This window comes from Cryptomeria japonica, chromosome 9 (genome assembly GCF_030272615.1).
Source record: "Cryptomeria japonica chromosome 9, Sugi_1.0, whole genome shotgun sequence".
Classification (NCBI taxonomy): Eukaryota; Viridiplantae; Streptophyta; class Pinopsida; order Cupressales; family Cupressaceae; genus Cryptomeria; species Cryptomeria japonica.
The window spans coordinates 102727973-102748251 of record NC_081413.1 but is presented as its reverse complement, the minus strand read 5'-3'; the positions used below and the strand labels follow the sequence as shown (position 1 = coordinate 102748251).

The following is a 20279-nucleotide window of genomic DNA, read 5'->3' as shown; positions in this document are numbered from 1 at the left end:
GCCCTTGTCTCTATCTTTCTGATATACCTTTATGGGTTTAGGGTTCCTGTACTCTTCTTGTTTTTCTTTCTCAACCAGGAATATATCCCATCCATCTTCTATTTCCTCTGTTACTTCATTAACTCTTCCTGCCATTAGTGAAATATACCGGTGTGCAGTAGAGAATACTGATCGGTTGGCGTTTGCAATCAGATCATCAATTTCTTGAGGAGAGTTTACCGGATATACAGCAAGTAGCTGCTCAATTTTTATTTTCTTATCCAATTCTATCACTGCCTATCTTCTTGCCTCTAATCTTTTGAATAATTCATCTGGTATTTCATTGACTACTTCCATCAGAAATTTCTTGTACATATCCATGTGCAATATAACACTATTTTCAACTTGTTCTTTCTCATCAGCTGTTAGAGTGTCATATATTTTCTCTATGTTCTTCAGTTTACCTTCCTCTGTGATTTCATTCAGTAGTATATCAAGAGGGGCCAAGTCTCTATTTGTCCTTTTCTTCTTCTTGGGTGTCAGTTTCTTCTTTGGTGTGGCCTTTCTAACCGGAGATCTCATAGCTTGTTGCTTTTGCCTTGTCCTCCTAGGTGAAGGTGTGGTTGCCGGTGAGGGATCTCTATTTCTTACAACTCTTTTAAAAGTTGCAGGCATGTCACTTCCTAAAGAAGTACCTATCGATGATAGGTGAGTTTCAGGCTGTGGAGCTGCTAACTCATCCTTTGCTATGCCGGTTTTCTTCAATACATCTTCCTTAATGGCTTTTGCTTGTCTGGACCCTTTCCTTACAACTGCCTCAACCTTTTTCACCCTTTTCTTTGATTGAATTTGTCTTTCAATATTTTCTGCACTACCAAATACTTCTTCCTTTGATTCTCTGGGGGCTTCCAGAAGTGCTTTAGCATATGTTTCAACTATGTGATCATCTATTTCATATCCCATCTCGGTTACCCAAACTGTCCTTGGGATGACTGCTTCCATCCAGATTTCATCTTTCTTGATGACAAAGCATATATCATCTTTGTATTTATCTACAATCTTCTGTGATAACCTTACTCTTTTCTTCATTTTGGTCTTTAGTGCTTGGAAAAAGTCATGAATATTGTTTTCCTTATTCTCACCCATGTTATTGAATAGTTCAGTCAATTGTTTGCCTACCGGTATGTCATATCCAAGTTCTTTGTAACCTATACTAGGAACCTATTTTGTTATATGTAGCATTAGGCATACTAACAGATTTCCAAATCTAAAAGTTCCTTTCTTGTCCTTCTTGATCTTTCCAAGATTGTCAATTAATTCATCCTTTAACCACTCACATATGTCAATTTTTGCATTGTCTGTGACCATGTCATGAGCACTCTTAATGCATAAACTTGAAACTGAATTAAGTCTGTTAGCATGAGTAGCTTTATGCCCTAATATCATACTGATGAATCTCACATTGATATCTTTGACATCATTAACCCTTAGAGACCTCTCATCAAATGTTGCACCAATTAGGTTTATAACTAGGTCATTGGAAACCTTCTTAATTTTATCTGGTCTTTTACCGGTGGTCGGTAACCCTGTGACAGCTTTCACAGCTTCCTTGGTGATTTTGTGAATTGCATCTAACCAGAAAAATTCTCCATGTACCTTGCTTAAAACTATCCTAATAACATCCTTTGGAAATTCAGGAATGCTAAGGATTTCTGTAAATCCTAGGGACTCAATGATCTTGTGTTCATCCTTTATATTGCCGGTATTATCACATATCACGGTTTTATACATGGTTTTAATTTCCTCATCTCCTAACTCTTCAATGTTGCAGTGGATGTACATTTTGGGGTCTTCAGCATATACAACTCCCTTAAGAATTTGAGAAAAAGCACCTAGGGTATCATCCTTCTTTGCTATCTTGGGAACTAACTGAAATACGGGCCTAGGTCTTTTTATTACTTCAACAATAGTAGGGTTTTCTATATATTCAATTGCAGAGGTGGATGCCATGATTAAATACCTTTTACTGCCTTGGATGGATGATTGCTTGGAGTGTTCTTGCTTCTTGCTCGAAATGCCTTAGCTCAGAGTCTTTGCGCTCTTCAAAAATTTGAAATCACGGTGAAATGAAATGGAGCCAAAAACTTAACTTTATAATGTCTCTTCGCCATCTACCACATTAATTGCATGCCAATTAAGTATTCACTTAACATTGTTTGCTGGTAATAGGTAATTTTCAACTTCTTATCTCTAACCAAGGGAATAATAGCACATGTGTCATTAGATTGCCAAGCCCTCAAGGAAATTTTCTTTAATTAGATGAAGAACTTCCTGCCGGTGGAGCACTGCTTTGTCCTTCCGGTGAAGCATCACTCTGTCCTGTCGGTGAAGCATTGGTTGGTTCTACCAGTGGAGGAGTATTCCCAAATTTTAGATCAGCTTTCCTAATCCATTGTTTTGAGAATTCTTGTTTAACCTCTTCAACTTTTTCTTTACCTTTCAAGCTAGAACTTTTGTTGTCTACCGGTGTTCCTTTACTTCTACAGAATTCAGCAATATGGCCAATCTTGTTACATGCATAACAAGTTACATTATTTTTTTGAATAGCTTTCCCATAACCTATGCCGGTTTGTGTTCTGCATTGATTAGATAAATGTCCAAATCTTCCACAAACATAACATCTCACATTCATTATGCAGTTTTCAAAGCTGTGACCAACTTTGTTGCATTTAGAACATTGACCGTTGGGTGTGTTGATATTCTGATAATTTCTAGATCTACATTCATTTGCTCTATGACCATACTTATTACAGTTAAAGAATTTACCATTGAATTTATAAGCATTAGGTTGTCTTACCGGTTTGCTGTGATCCTGAGTATTTGCAGTACTGGAGCTTTCACCAACTTCAAAGCCAATTCCAAAAGTGTCACCTTTAGGTTTTTGATTCTTCAACAAGGTGCCAAGTTCCTCTGAGCTTTTCTTGAATTTTTCTTTGCGTTGATTTGCAGTTTCTAGTTCTCTTTCTAGGACTTCTTTTTGTCTCATCAGTTCATTTGAGTCATTCTGAGTATGCATCAGATCTGTCTTCAACATGTAATTTTCATAGCTAAGTCTTGTGTTCTCATTTGCTGCATCACTTAGTCTTCTGGTCAATTCTTCTTCATTCTTCTTCCTATCCTCAATTTCTTCACAAAATCTCATAGTCATATCCTGCATTTCATTCTTTGTTGTCATGATCTCTTGTTTCAATTTGCTTATCATATCATTAAGTGATTCATTTTCATCATTCTCATTTTGCAATTTTTCACAAAGTTCTCTTCTCTTATTTCTTGCAACAGTAAAATTTTCTTGAAGTGCCTGAATGATGTCCTGAGCTACTCTTAAATCATCTTCTAACTTGATATTTTTCAATTTTTCTACATCATAGTCTGTAAGAGCTCCTTCAAGTTGCTTCATCAGATTTTCCATCTTTACCGGTGTCAAGATCTTCCTCAAGCGGTTAGGCTTCTGAAAATAGAGGACCAGGCTCTGATACCAATTGTTAGGGGTCCCACAGATACTGAGAGGGGGGGTGAATCAGTATCTAACCGGTAATTAGAATTTCTTAACTTAAAACATGTAGAACATAATATAACAGTGTATCGGTATGCAAGAAATAATGCAATAAACAGAATCAAGAACATCCACATGAAAAACACACCATAACACAAGATGTTAACGAGGAAACCCGGTGTGGAAAAAACCTCGGTGGGATTTGTAACCCACAATATTCACTCACTAGCCAATAAGAGAATATTACTTAGAATAGGGGCCTGCACATGCAGGAAGGCCAACTGCCTAGAGCTCACTGCTCAATGGGAAGTCTCACTGACTTACAATAAGGATTATACAAATCCAATATCTTGTACTGCTTTACAATAGCATCTTCTATGCCAGATTCAGTACCGGTTCCTGCTCTATTCTTTAAATATACCTCTTGACCTATATTTCGCACATTAGGTCTGCCTAATATTTTTCTTCGTGCTTCTTCATTCCTTATATAAATGTCTACAATGATCTCTTTTATATATAAGAGTCATTTTACTATTTGCCAAGTTGGCTTACACATTTTTACAATAATAAACAAAATATAATATAACAAAATCCTGTCGGCCTCTGTGCTAGTATACTTCCTTTCTTTTGTGCCAATGCCAGTGTCCCAAGTGCCACTGTGGAGTGTGATCTGCTGATGCCGGTATAATGTCTTTGTCAGTGCCATAGGATTGCAAGGTTGCCATCAATGACAAAACCTTCAATCACATACAATGTCTCATTGGAGTGTGCATATGCCAACAGACAATTGTCACCATTTCATTGGTGCCAATTGCAAACATGGATTCCCAACTTTCAAACTTGGCCCTTGATTGCCTCTTTCAATCTTGACCATCCATTTTTCCTGTTTTTGCTATAAATAGAGCTCTCATTCCTCCATTTTCATATATCCAAGTCTTTAGCATCACACTTATACTAAAATCCATCCAAGCTTTCATATCTCATTTTATGCTCATCATTTAGCTTCTCTTTTAAACAGGAATTAATCTAAATATGCAAATTTAGAGTATGGTCCTTATCATTTAGCTTAAATCATAGACTAATATAGTATGCTAGGATAGTCTTGTTTACTAACCTTGTCATCTTATAGCTAGTTTATTGCATTTGTAGCATCATGCATAGCTTAGGATGCATCTCATCTTAAAATCAACAAAAGCATCCCTTGTTCTTGCATTTGCCATCCCTAAACCATTTTGCTCAGTGATCTGAGAGCAAAAACATTGGTTTGAGGGACCGTGCAAGATAGAGAACCATTGAACCATCCTTGGGAAGTTGAGCCATACTTCATGACTCCATAGCTTGCACCAAGAAGTCTTGTGGGTGTGTGAGCAAGGCTCCCTAGAGCTCCATTTTTCACATATTGAGTTCTATCAGCCCTCTTTTCCTGCATACAGAAAGCCCAGCAGAGGGACAAGATAAGTCCTATGACTAGATTGTTTTGAGCAAAAAGGAATTTTCTTTAGCATTTTAGATGTGAAGTTGCCGATAGATTTTTATTACTGTTATTTTGTATGTAACAGCAAATCTCTTAACCGAGTGGACTTAACAGTCTTATATGTAAACCCTCTAGCAAGGTAACATTCTAAGTGAGTGTTTGAAATACTTTAACAAGGTCACTTCTAACAAAGTGAAGATCCTAACAGATCTGAGGGAAATCCCTTAACTGGGTCACATCTAGCAATGTGTGTGTAATCTTTAATAGGATTTGCTTTTAACCGAGCATACTCTAGAAGAGTATATTTCTTAGTGGGTCCGAAATCCCATAGTGGTTTTTCCCTATTTGGGTTTCCACGTTAAATCTGGTGTTATGAGTGTTATTATGATTATGTGTTCATAAGTTTGCAGGTTTAGCAGTTTTTGGTTAAGTTGTTGAAGTATAAGTTATCAAGGTTGAATATGTTGATTTAATGGAAGTTTAAGTTTGTATGATTCACCCCCCCCCTCTCATCTTGTTAGCTATAGGCATCATCTCTTTACATTAAGTATCAGAACTAATATTTACATTATTGGATTCCTATGTTCATGAAAAGAAGACATTGTATCATGATGTAATTTGTATGTAAAAGAAATGATGTAATCTTATGTTGTACTATTATGGAATTAAGAAGGAAGTTGTAATAGGACTTGATGTTAGAATTAGGTATAGTTCTATGGTTATTTTGTGATGTAAAATATTCTTGTATCAGTTTAAAGTAATCATGTGAATGGATTAGATTATTTGTACTTGAGATTTATTACATTCTTGTGATGGGTAGTACTATGTTATGTTATAGAATGAATGATAGTAAGATGGAATGGTTTAGTATTAATCAATGCTTGAGTAACTAGGTGGTCATTGACACTAAAGGTTAAATGATTTGTATAATGTTCTAATAAGGTATACTATGTGTTTGGAACTTTTCATAGTAGACAAATATGACTTGACTAAAGATTAAATGTCTTTGTGTTAGTAATCTAAATGAAATGAAGAAGGAATATGATGTAAGGGTCAGGGAGAATGTTTGATGATTCCTTGATGTATAGAATGATTAATATGTAAATGCATTTATGAATTTAATGTGATTGTGAAAAGGAGTATTCAGATGATTTTGAGTTGTAATTATATTCATGCATTAGGATTGAGTTATGTTATGCCTTAGAATGATGATGAAAATAATAGTTTAGTTGCACTGAAGCTTTACATGAGTAGTTAAGAACCTATGAATAATGAGTGGTTAAGTAAAATATATGATGCAATATGATAAAAGAATATAAGAATATGTACTTATGTTACTTTTAATATTAAGTCATTAGGATGTGATGTAGCAGTAGAGACCATGTGCTTATTCTATGTACTCCTATGTATTAAAGTCTTGATTAATTAGAAACAATGATCTTGCAATAAGATGTGGTATTGTTATTTTATTCATATCAAAGGAATGTTCATGATGTTAGGATTGAGATACTATATTTAAATGAGAAGATTATGTTTATAATACTAAATACTATTCTTGAAATTGTTTAGTAGTATGGTATCCTACTTGAAGAATAATTAGTGCTTATTATTATAACCTTGCATATGAATATGGATAGTATTATTGGTGAGATGTATAAAGATTTTGATTAAGGAAATAAACAAGTCCTATATGAAGGAGCATGATAAATACATTTAGATTCATGATGCATTAAGTGATTGATGAATCAAGATACTACTTAGACATATTTGATTAGTGTTTTTAAAAGAACTTAAGGAAATGCGATGTGAAGGGTTATGCATTTGTATTAATGTTAATCTAGTTGCATGGAAAGTAGTGGTTATATGCATGGTATCTTATGATCTTCTAGATAAGTGTTATGTTTAGATAATGTGTAGTGGTGACGTTAATATACCCTAGCTAATGAATGTATTTGTGAGGTGTATTTGAAGATATGTTGATATTTAGAAAGATTTAATCCTCTTGCGTAATATAGTTTTATGATTATGTACATGTTGTTTTATGTCATTTTGCAATGGGTAATGTTTCATTGATGCATGTTAATGATAACATAGTGTATTGAATATTTTAGAAAAAAAAATTTATCTCCATTTGCTAATAGATTTTAGATTATTTCTCTAGGGTATTTTGGGGGGCATTACAAGGGTTGTGACCAAGAAAGGAAGGAATGTTTTGTGATGCACATTGAAGAACCATTATTTGGATTGTGATTGAAAGGAAGACTTGGAGACTAAGAATATAGCACAAATATAGAGGAAAGCGTGAGAGAGAAGATTGATTGAATATTTAAGGAAGGTCATTGAATGACCATATTGTTAATAAGTTGGAGATGCTTATGAATTTTCTGGATATGAATGAAAATAATTTTTTAATACATTTGTGTCTACTATCCAATTTGTATGTGTATAAATGAACTTGTAAGAAAAGATTCTCTGCATTTGTGTTGTGTTTTACCAGCAAGAGTTTTTCTTGGTCATTTTTGTAATTATACATACTTAGATTTGCATGATTATGTCTTGTGAGGCATATCCTTATCACTCCTTATATAGAACCTAGATGGGTAGACACCATGTAGATGTCACTAATTACATATTCCATATACTTCTTATATTCAACTCCACATCTATGCCACATGGTGTTTCATTCCACTTACACTCAAATTCAAAGCTAACCTTCCCTTGTGTAATTCTAATAATTCCCTTTTGTATGTGTTCAACGATATGTAGTGTCATACATGACAATGATGCATACATGTACACATCACAATAATTTAATGTTTGATATTTTTATTTGATTTTAAATTTTTGGTTGTATAACAAGTGTTTTATATAAAAAATTATTGGTCATTATAAGGGGCATATTACATATTTTATACTTTCTCAACTTTACATGTTTTTATATATGTATAGATTAGGGGCACCACACTAGCTCCAAATATATGACAAATTTATGTATCATGATTTTAGTATTAAATCTTATATGATATCGTATTTTTGTATGTTGTGGATCCATACTAGTAAAAAAATCTCCACAAAACTCCACTCATATGGAGACACAAGTTCCAATCCATGGCAACCCAAAACATCACAATCTTCCTATTTGCATATTTACTTGGTTTTGTGAGAGTGAAATTAGTTATATCCTCACATGTGGTTCCATTATAGACCTAGAATCAACATATTGTTGCACTTTAGATTTGATCAATTTCATGCTTAGCATATATAGACACCTAAAATTGGTATGTTCCCTTAGACATTTCTAACATCACCTAATCATTCATCCTCCTAATACCACCTTGTGACATGCTTATCTTATTTTCTAAATTAAATAAATAAATTATATTTATTTAATTTTTAAATATATTTTCTCCATCACCTAATAAATTAAATATAAATTTTATTTATTTAATGAATTAGTCTACATTATCCATCTAGCTAAATTATTTATTTAATTAATTCATCCTCCCACATAACCCTTCTCCAATAGTAAATTGAATAATTTTATTACTTTTTAAATTATTAAGAGCCACGTGACTAACTATGACCTTATCTAGATTCATTGAATCTACCCCTCGGGGAGCAAACCCCCCCCCCCCCCCCCCCCCTCTATTTAATTGTGGGTGGGAGGCCCTTCCTATCCTATATCGGTTAGAGTAGTTCGGATTAGAGCTTGAATTTGCCCCTGTCAGTCGATCTGAGTCCTTCAATTGTTCCATTCTTCCTTTGGCACAAAAGTCAAACTAGATTTGTTGTATCATCCATCCATTTCATACTAAATCCCCAAATATTGGCCCTTCACATTAGGATATACCCCGATGTTTCCCTCATCCGTATTAAACCCTATCCCATATCACATGACTATAACTTTGAGCCAAACCCTAATCCTTAATCAATTTGAGTCATCCATCAACCAATCTATCTAGGCCATTGATTTTCTTCTTATAAATTTTATAAGTTAGAGGCCTCTCATCCCATTTTCATATCAATTCTTGTGATACTATTACATATGCTATCCATTTTTTTATTGAACCATCTTATGTATACATCATGATCCTGGAATATTGAGCAACCACATCTAATCTATTAACTCATCAACAAATCACTTTATCATTATGAGGTTTTTATGTACTTGGTTTGAAGTAGGTCTATATTTGATGCATATTTCAATCATGTCCTTTACATGCAATACAATATAAAGAAAATAATTATGATCATATATGTGTGTGTTATTCATGTAGATTTTTTTATCAATTTTATTAATTATTTGTTTGTGTAGGTTGGAGATGTTTCACTACCAAATCACAAAGAAATCATGAGATATCATCCTATCACATATCCTTAAATCTATATTCTCACATCCTTTATAGATTGCATGATTTCAACATTCATGATTCATGTAGGTTAATGCACACTAATATGGATCCAAAATGTAGAGGAAAAAAGTGTATACCTTTTCGCTGTGCTCTTTTATTTTACACTTAATGTTTGGTGTTGTAAATACACTATCCAAATATTCAATTTATCACCCATATTTTGAAACCTATTAGTCATTAGTCTATTACAATACCAAATGGCCTATACCAACTCTCTCCATAGTTATTCAAATGCTTTAGATTTGACTATGATAATGGATTTATCCATTAGATAGGATAGACCCTAAACCTTGTCCTCCTAATTGAAAAGCTAGACAATAGGATGTGTGGGAAAAATATATATTTTATACTTGACACAATCCTATAATGACATATCTTTTGGAGATGGTTTTTTTCCTTTATGTATTTCCCCTTTACTTCATTTGTGGGAGATATTTTATACACAAGTACCTCATAAGGCCTTATTGTCAAGATTCATCCTTGTATTTGCTTGTTCATCCCTAAGTTGTACTTAAGGGGGTTGTTGATGTGAATGAGACATATTACCTAACTCTTGATGTGAAAAATAGACAATAAAGAGAAGAAATAATTGATAAAAGTTGAGAGATTAAAAGAAAAAATTGAAAAGAACAAAAAAGCAAATGAAATCAATTGAAAAGTATAGAGGAACAATAATTGTTTAGTTTACTCAATAATTTGATGGTAAATTATATAAATTAAATCTACATTGGATATTATTTAGAGGGTGGGAGAGGGGATTGAATTTTGGTCCCCGAAACTTGATCTTGTCCATTAAAAATAGTCCCCTATTGATGATCTCTTCCTCTTAATCCAACAAATTACACTCGAATAGAAAAAAAACCTCTTGGTAATGATTTTATTTTGATTTCTTTAATGCATTTCTCCTTGCACCAATACTATACCTTTTCCCATGATGACTAGAATCCACCCTATTTGATAAATAAAAACATATTTTCTAAGTCTCCTCATCAAAACCTCAAGGATTGTGGCATCCAAATCAAGGATATTCTTCTGCTCACATCTCCTTGGGATGATAAGGTTTCGTTTGTGATCATGGCAAGAGTTGAGCCTTTTGGAAGCTAGATCTTTTATAATAAGTCTTCTCTATTTTCCCTTGAGTTTCAATTTCCCTTAAAATTCCTTCACAGCTCTCTAAAAGCAAACCTCGCCAAATTTCCAATGCTCCTCTTTCCTTCTTTCATCTTCAGTCCATATGATGATAATTTCTACATGTTCAACTTTCCCCTAATCTATTACATTAGATATTAGGGAAATTAGATTTATTTTCCCTAATAGACATATTCCATAAATAAAAATTTAGTAGTAATAATTTCAATTTGATATTATTTTGTAAATTAATTATTATTTAATTCCTTTTGATTTTTATTTTTATTAAATATTTATATTTATTATTTTCAACATTATGACTTTTCATTAAATCGCTATTATTTATTATTTTCATTATATTTCTTTTTATAATTTAATTTTTCTTTCCATCTTCTTCACCTAATTTTTTCTTCTTAGACTGCTTTTCACCATTTTAAAAATTATTTTTTTCAATTTATTGACTTTTTTGTATATGACACTAAGTTTCTTGATCCTAAATCCTATCATAGAACCCTTATACATTGTGTCAATCCAGTTCCTAAATCCTATCATAGAACCCTTATACATTGTGTCAATCCTCTCTTTCTTTTTAAAGAATTTGTTTTGCAATTCTACAGGTACTTTAATCCTCTTTCTAATGATAGATCATTAAGGCGTCTAGACAAAAAGAATGTTATTAGAAGCTTTATTAAGTTTAAAATTGATCTTACAGTGAAATGGTTTCATCAAGGTTCATCAAGGTTTGAACTTTGAGATAAAAGTGTGGTGAGATTTGAGTTTAGGTCATACTTTTGTGTGGGGACATAATCCAATTTTGATCAGACTATATTATTAATATGAACACAAATGTAAATTGACTAAAAAGAAAGCTGTGTACAACCCCACAAACAGTAATAACGTTAGGTTAGAGTTCCTTGTCGAGGACAAAATGCAACAGTAGGTTAGAATAATCTGCCAAGGGCATTATGTGGGTCCACATGACTTAAAATTCCATACATGGCTCCCATGCTTAGATGTACCATGAGAGGCATAAAAAAGGAAGCCTATAGCCTACCAATAGGACTGGTGGCACCATGGTCAATAGATAATAGTGAAGATAGGACATTCTGTGTATTTTATTTTTCATCTGTTGATTTGACTGACTGGATAGTAAATGAAATGCAAGACAAAAGAAAATCTGTCCACCGACTAATAAAATTAAAACTTGATCAAAAAGAGATTTTCTTTCATGATCAGATTGCAGCAGAGATTAAACTTTTACCTTCTGACAAAAAAACAGTAATAAGCCCACCATTACATCAGCATTATCACATTACGACGGTCAGAAAACAATATGGTTGTTGAAATGATGAGATTAGGATTCATAAACAACGGGCATGGGATCTCTCTCTTTGTAGCAGCACCAAGAATTTCTTCAATCACTTTTGGGTACAACTCTACAATCAAAGTATAGCTGAGGTAGGCTTGTAAGAGATCTAACAAGGAGAGATCTTGTTGTTGAAACTTGGAAGATGTCAAATGTCTTGGAGAAACTGCAGGAGCAGGTAGAAAAAGTGCAAATGCTGGGGTTACAAAAGCCTGAAATGTTTGAAGCAGTGAGGGATCCTAGCCTTCTTAGGGATGCTTTTCAAAAAATTGATCAACATCACCTGGGGGACTGTAGTGACATGCGTCCAGTGGCTCAAGTCTCAAAACATGTACGAGACCTCTATAGCTTACTTGTTGCAGAGAGGGATGCTATTCTCAATGAGGAATCCAATCAAGCAGAACCCAAGGCAAGAAATACATCCAAACCAACTTTTTTGTGATACCTAGTTTGTTTAGACTTGATTTAGTTTGATCTGAGCTTGAGGTAAAGTAGGACAAATGCTTTTCTCTCAAGTTCCCAATTACTAGAATTTTTATTTTTGGGGAGTGCAAGTGTAATTTGAGCTACCAGATGCTACTGCATGATAGAAAATAATAGTTTTTATTTGTGCTTCTAGGGTAGGCCAGGTCTAGATCTACAAGAATTCAAAGAAAATTTCATTTTCAGTTTATATATGATCATCCACATCACTACTTCATGGAAATTATCTCTGCATAACACACTCTATATGATTGATGTCAGCTATAAGTACTGGATTTTCTTGTAATGCAGATTCCAGATATAGTTCTGATATGCTCATTGGATATACCATGTCTTTGTAATCATTTCTCTGATCATAGATTTCGATTTTTTTGTCTCACTGCCTGATCATAGATTTTGAAGCACGTTCCAAAACATTGATGAAATTTGGTATCTCATTGACTGTAAAAATCTCATGTCCATCACTGCCTGATCATAGATTTTGAAGCATGTTCCAAAACATTGATGAAATTTGGTATCTCATTGACTGTAAAAATCTCATGTCCATCCTTTATATCTTTGCTTAGATAGAAAGTTCGCTTCATCTTCAATTATCAAATATAGGAGTGCTTGATTTCTCATATCATATTGGTAACATCCTGCTATTTATAGTTCTAATTCATGATAACAGATTTCTGTTCAGTGTGTAACTTTTAATATCAATATTTGGGATCAAATTTCAGAATGATCTATCATCAGAAACAAATTTTGAGTTTCCTTCTATTGAGATGAGTGACAAAATACAATCTTCAAATTTTGAATCTATCTCTAATAGATCTTGAGCATGTACTAATGACTGTGAGGATACTGATTTGCAATTATTGTTTAGTATGATAGCTTTCTCTGGATCTGGCAATATTAAACATGTTGAGATAAGTTGAGCTTTTATCTTGTCATCAAGTTCTAAATTAATCATATCAAATTTTCATAATTCATAATGATTATCACTGCTTTTTTTTAATCAGATTAGACAAACAACAATGATAATGATTAGCGCAACTATTTCTAAATTAGATTGTATGAAAGTTTTTTCTAATCCCAAAAAACCATAAATTTGAAATTCTCAGATTTGTTCTTAATCCTTTCTAAAGCATAATTTGTGGCTTTTGAAAGTAGCCATGTGATAGCGCAATGCAAGCAGCCATGTGATGGCGCACTGCAAAAGATAATTCAGAAAGGTGTAGAGATTTGAATAGTTTACATTATTTGTCAGAGTTTGCGTTCAAAACAGCTAGGGTTTTATGGTAAGGAGTTCTAGAATAATTCAAAAGTAACCATAAATATGGCTTATAGTAAGAAGCCTTGAGGTCATGTATGGCAATAACGTTAACTGTCAAAAGAACATTTTTCAGTAATGGATCTTCTTTTCTGTTTTTGTTTGGTAGTTTGACTATTCGGATTCACTAAAAATTTGGGTTCGTCCAGCTTGTGGTTTGTTCCAGTCTCATAGATTTGTAGCATTTTGCTCACTAAATTAGTTTCTATTTTGACTCAATAGATGTAGAAGTTAGAACTGTATTAGGTTGAATGCATAAACAATATTATTCCTATTGTATTCAAAGGGCAGTTAAAATGCTTAAAACAGCAATGAGTTTTTCACATTTTATGCCCTCTAAATTAGTTTCTAATTTGACTCCATAAACAATATTATTTCTATTTTATTCAAAGGGCAGTTAAAATTCTTAAAACAGCAATAAGTTTTTCACAGTTTATACAATTTTATCTACATTTCTCATTACATTCAACAATCCATCATGACAAAGGCGAAAATCATTATTAAAAGTCATGTTATAAAGACATTGTATATCAACAGTTTGGTCTCCACATTCAAGTTCTAAAGTCTAGGGTTTCCGTAACAACTTCCTCTAATTTATAATCATTGTCAATTAAGAAAGAGCTTTGGATTCCCTTTTCTGCGTTGTTGTTTTAAGCTATATGTTGGTAAAACTAGCTCATGCTGAATTGGAAATGTCATCATTATTTCTAGAGGGGTGATATGTAAATAAAGGCACATTTATATGCCTATATAATGCAGGTGGAGATGCGAGAAGATGGAAATGGATGGAGGTTACATGTATCATCTCTAAAATGGGAGGGAGCAATCACTTCCATATTGGAAACAATAGAATCAATGGGGTTGACGGTAGTGCAAGCCAATATTTCTTGCGATAAGCTATTTGTTTTCGATGCTTTTCTTCAAGAGGTAACATTATTATTCAGCACACAATTAGTAGAACAAAATCTAGCAGAGCAATTTTTATTTGCACTGCCCCAAGACAGGATAAATAGTTAATAGATTTTTACAATTTATGTGTTAGGTATTCTTTTTAATATTTCTTGAATTCTTTAACTACTTTACTTCTACACATGCAAACTATCACTATGCATACATTTTTTCTCCTAGCCTGGCTTTTATTGTTTGTTCAGGAAACTGAAGCGGTGGAAGGAAATGTGAACGAGCTAAGTGAGAAAAATCGACCATGAACGTCATCATAATTTATCCCACCAAGTAATACAGGCAATAATGTTTCTAAATTCAGTATGAATGTGGTTTACTGTTGTTACAGTGTTAGAATATTTAGTTGATATTGCTGATTGCTTTGTTATATCATAATTAATGGTGGAGGCTGTCCTTGAATCGTACTTAAATACTTTGAATATAATAAGCTTGTTGGTTTGTCACTTGTTCATACGGGATCTTGAAATTCTTTCTATATGCTTGATCTGTTCATTCTCTTCTGTGATTTAAGTACCATCCAACCAATACAATTGTCCTTTTACCGTGTTCATTTCAGTCTCTAAAGACATCTAGTGGACAATACTATTACAACTCCCACCTTTTTATCTGGAAACAATGGATGGATTATATCAAGAACTTAAACTCTATCTTTTATTTTTTATATTTTTCTGTTTGTCTTTACATCTTATTTTATCTAATGTTCAATTACTTAGTTTTTGAGTTAAACCATTGATCTATATTTTATGTGTAACAGCAGATAGTTTCATTTCAATCAAGAACTTAAACTCTATCTTTTATCTTTTATATCTCGCTGTTTGTCTTTACATCTTATTTCATGTAATGTTCAATTACTTAGTTTTTGAATTAAACTATTGATCTATATTTTATGAGTAACATCAGATAGTTTCATTTCAATCAAGAACTCAAACTCTATCTTTTATCTTTTACATCTTGCTCTTTGTCTTTACATCTTATTTCATTAAATGTTCAATTACTTGATTTTTGAGTCAAATTTATTGATCTATATTTAATGAGTAGTTAAAATTGAGTCAATGACTTTGACTCAAAAACTATGCAGTTTCAACTACTCCTTTAAATATGGGTATCTAGCAAACAGAATTATTTCAATTTCTGAATAAAAAAATTCAAATTCCACCTCTTACATTTATTTGTTTATTTTTACATAAAATTTAATGTAAAATTTATTTCTTTGATATTTCTAATAATGCATATGGTGCTTATGGTCTAAGGTTCAATTAGGATTGGAAATCAAGGCTTTTTGAACATATTGAGTATTCTACCTGCTGAAAAATGATGTGTATATGATAGTTGAAATTTAATTCATAATGTGCACAACAATATGTATACAATATTTTTATTAATCATATTTTAATAATAAATTATTGTGCAAATGCTTATATAATCATTGCATTCTCGAAACTTCTCCAAACTGCCTTATTAATACTAACATAAATCATTCAAATACTTTTATTAAAATATAAACTACAATTTTTCCAACACTACCTCAAAACCAATTGTGTTCTCTATGTTTTTTTAAAAGAAATAAACTCTTTATTAAGATATAAGATAATTTCCTTCCACAAAAGCTTTATATTTAGCCTTATTTATTGCCCCTAACATATACTGAAATTGCATCCAATTGCAATCGATTGCACCCAATTTTCATTAACTCGTTATTATTGAATTGTTTTCTCAATTTAGATATAAAAGAAAAAAGTCTCTACATTTGATATTGTATGAGTTACTTTACTATACACCTCTTTTATCTTGATTATGAGTTTTAAATATTTAATTAATTTAGAATATAGTTTCACCTAATACTCATATGTGCTATTTGGTTCAGTAAAAACTATTTTATGGTGAATTTTAGATTACAATTGTTTAATTGTATTACAATTCTTTAACTGTTAGTTGTATGTATCCTTGTGCATCATTAGTGTAACGGACCTAGACTTTGCATTCATTTTGGGACGAAGTCTTTTTGTGTGTTCACTGACCTGAACACTTAGCCGAGTTCAGATGGCAGTTTTTTAGTCTAAGTGGATCTACATGGGAGCACTTATGCATTTGGGGCTGACTTGAGTTGGGACAAGTACCGAGGTGCTTTGCAGCTTGAGCGGTTATGCATTTGGTGGGCCGATTTCATGGATCGTGTACCGAGGGGTTTGCAATTGGGTGCAGACCTATTCTGGCACACGTTATGGGGCGGATCGCATGTTTATGCAAGTCCTATGTTGGGCCGACTTGCTTAGCGTGTTGAGCCGACCGTTGGAGCGCACGAATCATCTCGCATGATTTTTGTGTGCCGTGCGATCAAGCCATTACAAGATCTACGGTGGGGAAAATGTTCATCCATGTGATGCATCGCGAGGCAACTTGGCTATATAAGGCGGGATGCCTTAGTCATTTGATCATGCAGTGGAAGGCAGATTAGATCAGAGCGAAAGTTCAGAGCGGAGCGTAGCTAGGCGAAAGGCAGCAAGGCGAGCCGAGGAGGTCTAACTGTGGGACTCGGGACTAAGCTGTGAGCTCTGAGTGAATTCATTGTAATAAGTCTGACTAAGTATTTTGTTAACTTCAGACCTTAAGGCAACTCGTGTTTCTGAACACAACACGCTTGGCTTTGGTTTTGTAATGTTGGTTTTGCATAATTGAAAAGCATCCGTGTTTGCCGACCAACTTTGTGTGATCTTGTGCATCTTGAGTTTTGCATTGCATCTGAGTTGTTTTGATTCCTCATTGATTTGGTTTCCGCATTGGCAACTTGGCAACATTCTTTTAAGGTGACATTGAGTTCCGATCTGATTAGGTACAAGAAGGCGTAGTCTGGGTTGGTTGTCTGCAAGCCTTTGTGCACCTAAGACGCCCAATTCCAGTGTCGCGCAGATCTCGCTGATAAGGTATATGACAATTGGTATCAGAGAAAAACTTTGCAAAGGACTTGCAAAGGAACTCGATGGCAAAACCTCTAGATGAGGGACATCAGGAGGAAGTCAAGGAACAACAAGAACATGATCAGCATGGGTCGCATTCCAAGCGTTAGCTCTAGGATCATGAATGGCGGATTTCTGACTTGGAGGCTTGAGAGGAACGGTTCGAGAGCATTGTATCAAGACTCAAAAAATGTTTGATGTTGTAGACAAGATCCATCAGAGTGTGGAGGTGCATCGCGATGAGATCAAGTTCTTAAAGGAAGGGCAGTCACTTCACAGTACACTACTCCAGGTTGGAACGCAGAGTTCCAAGACATTAGCATCGATTGGATCATATGATGGTGATCGTGATGACAAAGTATTGGATAACTTCTTCTGGGATCTAGAAGAATACTTGTCGAGTGCACTTGAGCTGGTTGATGAGGCGCAAGTCTGAAAGGTGGCCTCATGCTTCACGGGAAGTGCGAAGCTTTGTTGGCGAACGCATCTGGCATACGAGGGAGCTGGGAAAACAATGCGGTCGATTAAGAATTGGCTCGAACTGAAGGCAGCTCTACAAGATTAGTTCCGTCCAAGCAACTCGGATTGGGTGGCTCGAGCTCACTTTGATGAGCTGAAGCATACCAAGAAGATTCGAGACTACGTCCGTGAGTTCCAAGTGTTGGACTTGGAATGCACCAAGATAAATGACTTTGAGAAGTTGTACTTGTTTGTGAGGAACTTGCAACCTTGGGTTGCCGATGAGATGCGGAGGCAGAATGTGCAGACATTGGCTCAAGCGATCACCTTGGCTAACGGCTTGCTAGACTATAAGGGTGATGCTACCAAAGGATTTGGCAGAGCTCAATTTGACTCGGCATATCAGCGTAAAAACTTTCATTGGAAGAAAGATAAGCGGAATGTTGGTCCGCAACCGAAGGCGGAAGAGTAGAAAAAGAATAAGCCGACTGGGAACCAACCACCCAAGAAGGCGAAAAATGACAAACCTGCGAAAGATAAGAAGGCAGACAACAGTTGTTTTATTTGTGGACAATCTAGACATTGGGCTCGAGAGTGCCCTGAGCGGACTCGCATCAATTCCTTGGTGGCCGAGCACCAAAAATTTCAGCCTAAGATGGGTGTTTTGCAGTTGCTAAATGTTGTACAGGAGGTAGCGAATCCGAATGCAGGTGCATCAAGTCGACATGACTTAGGCTTCATCGAGACATTCTTTGGAAGAAAGAAGGTCTTGGCGATGGTTGATTTTAGGGCTACACATAATTACATATCTGTGAGCCGAGCGAAGTCACTTGGGCTCAAGATGGATCTGACAAAGTCTAGTTTCAAGGCGGTTACTGCTATCGCACGAAAGGTCAATGGCGAGATCTCGAATGTTGTCATGAGGACCAGGTCATGGCAGGCTCCAGTCAACCTTGTGGCGATCAAAATGGAGGAATTCAATCTGATATTGGGATAGGCTTACCTGAGACAAGCATGACTTGTGGTGGCTCCATACTTGGGCTGTGTTTTGATCTTGGATCTGGTGCGACCTTGTATGATTCTGATAGTGCAGTGAAGCGACTCAACTCAGATTCTGAGTGCTCTGAGTGCTAAGCGAGTTAGAAGGAAGGCGACCGAGGAGCTCTTTTTGGCGACTTTACTTGGTGGTTGGGATGAAGGTGAACCTTTTGGCTCATCTAATCCTTCTGCAGTGGAGGATGTCTTGAAGGAGTTCACGGATGTTATGTCAGAGAAGTTACCGGTAGCGTTGCCACCAAAGATGCATGTGGATCACGTGATTGAGTTGGAGATAGGAGCAAGACCTCTGGCTCGAGCTCCTTATCGCCTCTCTAGACCTGAGATGGCCGAGTTGAGGAAGCAACTTGCAGAGCTCATGGAGGCAGGATACTTGTGGCCTTCTCGCTCTCCCTTTTCTTCTCTAGTCTTGTTTCAGCGAAAGAAAGATGGATCACTTCGTTTGTGCATGGACTACCGGGCGCTCAACAAGCTAACCATTAAGAACAAGTACCCTCTTCCCTTGATTGCGGATAGCTTCGATCGACTTGTGGAGGCCAGGTACTTCACCAAGTTGAATCTCAGACAAGGATATTACCAGATCCGCATTGCACCGGGCGACGAGGCGAAGATGACTATTATGACAAGGCATGGATCTTATGAATTTTTGGTTATGTCGTTTGGCCTAACCAATGCACTGGCTACTTTCAGCACCCTCATGAATGATGTGTTTAGACCCTTGCTGGATAGATGTGTTGTTGTATATTTGGACATCTTAGTGTATAGTCGTACTCTTGCAGAACACAGGGAGCACCTTAGGGAGGTGTTCAGCCTTCTGAGAACACACAACCTCTTTGCCAAAAGAGAGAAGTGTGACTTTGCACAAGAGGAGGTCCAGTTCTTGGGGCACATTGTGGGACATGGTCAGATCCGACCTGATCCAGAAAAGCTTGCAGCGATTCAGGATTGGGAGCCACTACAAAATGTCCATGAGGTGCAATAATTTTTGGGACTGACAAACTACTATCGGAAGTTTGTTGCGGGCTACTCCAGGATCGCGGGGCCCTTGACCGACTTGTTGAAGAAGGAAAAGAGGTGGATCTGGGGTGAGCGCCAGCAGCATGCTTTTGAGGAGTTGAAGAGCAAGCCCATAGTGGA

The 20279-nt window shown here is 35.2% G+C and overlaps 1 protein-coding gene across 1 annotated transcript; it reads left to right on the top strand.

Annotated features, from left to right (window-relative positions):
- The first annotated feature begins 11895 nt into the window (after positions 1-11895).
- LOC131062803 (uncharacterized) lies at positions 11896-15124 on the top strand. The gene is made up of 3 exons (XM_057996545.1): positions 11896-12321; positions 14470-14637; positions 14862-15124. Exons 1-3 carry the CDS (start codon positions 12058-12060, stop codon positions 14916-14918), a joined length of 489 nt encoding a protein of 162 aa, XP_057852528.1. The 5' UTR covers positions 11896-12057; the 3' UTR covers positions 14919-15124.
- Positions 15125-20279: the final 5155 nt, after the last annotated feature.